Source organism: Saccostrea cucullata, unplaced genomic scaffold (assembly GCF_032062105.1).
Source record: "Saccostrea cucullata isolate Sc308-1 unplaced genomic scaffold, CSIRO_AGI_Scuc_v1 ctg320, whole genome shotgun sequence".
NCBI lineage: Eukaryota > Metazoa > Mollusca > Bivalvia > Ostreida > Ostreidae > Saccostrea > Saccostrea cuccullata.
In genome coordinates, this window is record NW_026930920.1 from 125,001 (window position 1) to 129,386 (window position 4,386).

At 35.5% G+C, this 4,386-nt stretch overlaps 1 protein-coding gene across 7 annotated transcripts in view; it reads right to left on the minus strand.

Moving 5' to 3' along the window:
- LOC134230581 (trichohyalin-like) overlaps window positions 1-4,065 on the minus strand; it is a 49,793-nt gene extending 45,728 nt beyond the window's left edge. For all 7 annotated transcript variants that reach the window (XM_062712411.1, XM_062712410.1, XM_062712408.1 and 4 more), the window contains exon 1: window positions 3,181-4,065. In XM_062712411.1, the coding sequence (XP_062568395.1) occupies window positions 3,181-3,696 (516 nt within the window). In that variant the 5' untranslated portion in view covers window positions 3,697-4,065. The remainder of the gene's footprint in view (window positions 1-3,180) is intronic.
- Window positions 4,066-4,386: the final 321 nt, after the last annotated feature.

Here is a 4,386-nt window from a genome sequence, read left to right on the forward strand (position 1 = left end):
GAACAAATAAACCAAAAATTTCATTTTTTATGGAATCTTTCATAGTTATACATTTTAGCATCTTATTTGTAGTTTTGAAATATGTCAGAAAAACTGGAAACAAGAACGACTACTACCGGTTATGAGAGAAAAACTGCATGAATTAAGTATCGTACTATCCCATAAATATTTTTTTTATAAAAAGAGCATTTGAAATGATTTTAGGGCATGTTATTCACACTAAAATGTCTAGAGTAACCTCAAATATCTTTTCAAAAATTTTCTTCCGGTCACGTGATTTCTTGTGATAGCATTACGAGATCTCTTAAACTGTAACAGATCAAAACACTAAACTTTTATGAATAATATACCATGATAGGGCAACAGATATAGAGTAAAATGTGTTCGCCGTCACTTCCGGTCGTCACAGAAAGTGATAAAAAAAATTGAAAATGATTTTTGTAAATGATATTTAGACTATAATTGTCTAAGTTAACGTCGAGAATCGAACTTGGTAAGTTGCACCTCCGGTCATTTGTTTTCCTGAAATCATTTAAAATATTATATGCCTTTTTAACATAGATTAAAGCTCATTCATGCAGATAAATAGAGGAGAACGGAAGACCTTCTTTGTTGCTTTAGCAACAAGAGTTTCTAGTTATTATTATTATTATTATTTTTCTTCTTCTTCCTGGGTACTTTTTTGTCCGGGAATGATCTCGTAAACTATACATCTGACTAAGGTGAAATGTTTTTAGGGTCAGTAGACATGTTATGTAGATTTGCGGAACGAAGGTCATTTTGCGCGCACGTGCTTGCAAGAGCGTGCACGTGCAACATGTGAAATGACCGATTTAATTGATATAGGCGTAACTTTTAAAATTTTTAATGAAATGCTTTGAAACTTATAATATGAGGATATATTAGAAGCATAGACAATATGACATGGTCAAAATAGCAAGATCTCACGCACATGCACGTGCGCTTTGTTCTGATTGGCTGAAACTAAAGTCTCAATATCTTTCTTGTTTTTTGACGAAATCCTTTGAAATTTTGAAAATAGCCATGCATTAGTATATCCTACAACATGATATATAGCAATTATCATGAAAACACGTGCATGCACGTGCGCTGCAATCTGATTGGCTTAAACTTTAAATAGCTATAACTCCCTTGATTTTCAACCAAACAGGATGGGATTTGGAACATAGATAGATATACTGGACTACTACAAGAAAATATGGTCACCATGCAGATGCATACACGTGCATGTACGTGCATGTACGTGCGCTGCAATCTGATTGGCTGAAACTTTAACAGCTATAACTCCCTTGGATTTCAACCAAACGGGGTGACATTTAGAACACAGATAGATGTAACGGACATCAACAAGAAGATATGGTCACCATGCTCATGTATGCACGTGCGTGCATGTGAAATGAGAAAAATAAAAAAAACACTTGAATGAGCGTATTTTTTTAATACTTTTGGATTAAATACTTTATTATATTTAATATATTTAAATATATAGATTGTGTAGACAAGATGATATGGTCATTACGCACATGCATTCACATGTGCACGCGTGCAATGCTAAAATTTGAATGAACTTTGTACACTTCTGGGTAAACGTTGTTAAAGTCTCAAATGCATCGAGTTAGTCTTATTTAATGAAACTTATAGGGAATATGGCACCAAAAGGGAGTTGGGGAGCGTTTGGGGAACATCTGTAACGGTCTCCGTTACAATTAGCACTAGTTTATGTTGTTATTCCCCTTGCTTATGGAAATAGTCTTCAGGTACGCTGTTGTTTGTAAACGCTGTAATTTGTGAAACAAATAATGCTGTGTTTTGTACATGGCCTGTATAATTAAATCAGGGCTTGTAATTATTACAGCATAAAATCAACAATGTGCAAGTCGTAGTGATCAATAGCTAACAATAATGTATCGTGTTAGAATGCACTTCTTACGATTTATTTACCACATCTCAAGCAGAATCAATTACAGACAACCAGACAGCTAGACCAATTCTTGACTTATAAAAAGTCTTCCGAAAGATTTCAATGGTCAGAGACAGTGGCCCAGATTTCTTCACAGAAAGAGAAAGCAGTATGAAGATCACAAAAAAGCAACCGCCAATACACGAATAACATAATTAGTGCCAGCTTTTGATGAGGTTCAATGCATTCAGACTCTAGAACTCTCTGTAAAAGAATTTACAAAGGCTGTATATTTGTGGGAAAGGCCATATTAATTAAGGACTGAAATGGGCATAATGCATGAGTCTGCATAATACATTAATCTGCGGTGTATAAAAATCGTTCTGAAAGATCACAAAAATTGACTTGAATGGCCAGTGTAAGATTGCCTTATTTTGTACACATTCTCGTTTCTATAATTCAATAAACTATACTGCGATGAAATCTCTTTATCTTTGCATCTCGGATATGATAAGAACCTGACAATCTTTGTACGAATTAAATTCTTTCTTAAAGCACTATTCAAACGCCTATTTCAACAAGGTGTATATAAAGACTGCTGAAATGACGGATTTAAATGTATATATTGGCCTGATGGTGTGAATTCACTGCCGATAGTATCCGACTCTGTTTAAATTAATTTGTTGTGGTTCAAAAAAGGAAAATAATGTCATCAATTCTATGGATATCAAGAGAGTTTTAAAGTAAATAGTTCGGGGACATGTTCAATATTACAACGTTTACTCTCTGTTTATTCTGAGTGGTGAACTTCAGAAAAGGCAAGAACTGTTCATACAAAGCTTGCCGAAAGGGCAAACTTAAAGCTTTTTTATGAGAACTTTTTAGAGTTTTTGATAACATTACAAGCAATTCATATTAATTTAAAATATGACCCAGATAAAAAGTCGATTGATTTGATATCACTATCAACGTGGAAAAGATTAGGGGGATTGATCTTGATTACCATGTAAAACAAACCGCTGAGACCGACAGGGGGTGGTCAAGCCTTTGTGATCGTGATGACAGTAAGCTAATACACAAAACATGGTTCTCCACGCAGTATTGTCTATCTTCATTCTATCCCCATTCATCCGTTAATTAATGCAAAATTTGGAAACACGATATAGTTTTAGTGCCAGTAGAGGCTACAATGAATGCCAATTGTTGGTTGACTTGATGAACCCTTTAGCATTAAAATTAATTTTTAAAGTTAATGTTACCTCTTTGTTCTGTCCGTTGGATAGTACTTTAAGTATGTCCTTGTATCCTTTTTGTACAGCTATGTGAAAGGGAGATAATCCATCATGATCCTCAATGGTGGGGTCTGCCCCTGCATCCATAAGCAGGGTGCAGAAATTAATATTTTTACCTAAAACTGCCCAGTGTAGTGCTGTCCTTTCCGACTTATCCTGAACATCAATATCTAATGTGTCATTCTTTAACAATATCCTAGCACATTGCACAAAATCCCTTCCAAAGGAATTCCCTCTGCTACAACCCTCCTTTACGCAGAATATAAGCGCATGGCCTCCATCCTCATCGAATTGTTCATTATCCCTGTTAAGAGGGATGTCTCGATCCACATGCTGTGAGAAGAACTTGCGGAGGTCCTTTTCTTTGCCTGTTTCCACCACTTTCCACATATTCTCCATGAGATCCGCCATGCTGACTCTAGTTTCTTCATCTTCACTGGATGTTTTTTCCTCGGACTGCTCTGTTATTTCTGAATCTGCCATATCAGGGTATCAACTCTTCTCCTTAAGATAAAACTAGACCTCAAACCCAAGTGACATTTTGCGTGAGAGTTCATTCATTACGAGGCCTCTGTCACCCCTTTAGTTGTAGCATTTAGACTCATACTGTTTTCCTTTTGAATTAAGTCATTCTGATGGCGAGCAGTCGGTGGATCAGGTAGATAGTCTTTGTCAGCATTTGTACGTCATCCTGCAAAATTTCCTATTGATTCCCACAAATAATCAACAGAAGGATATCATTTGCAATAAGAATCGAATTCATATACTGTCCGATTCAACTTTGCTCATGCAACTGGAATTATTCTTAGAATCAATTTATAATAAGTGTAAACCACACACTCCAAGAATCGTTAACTTATATGAAGTTATGTTTTAAAAGGCATCGATGGCACAATTTAAATCGACGAACATATGTTCTCTAAGTAATTTGGAATTCCAATTATCTTCTCATGTTATCTATGTAATAAGACGCATGTACGTATTTTGGTCAAATCACGCGTGACGTCGACGAGTTGAGCGAGAAGTAAATATTGACACGCGACCTGAGTTACAACAAACAATTCTTGACAATTTCAATGATTTGGGCATTTAAAAATTAACAGTGAAATGGCAGGCTGTTGTATAGCTTTTCTTGTTGCTATTGCCTCAATTGATTTAAATTCTGAAGTAATA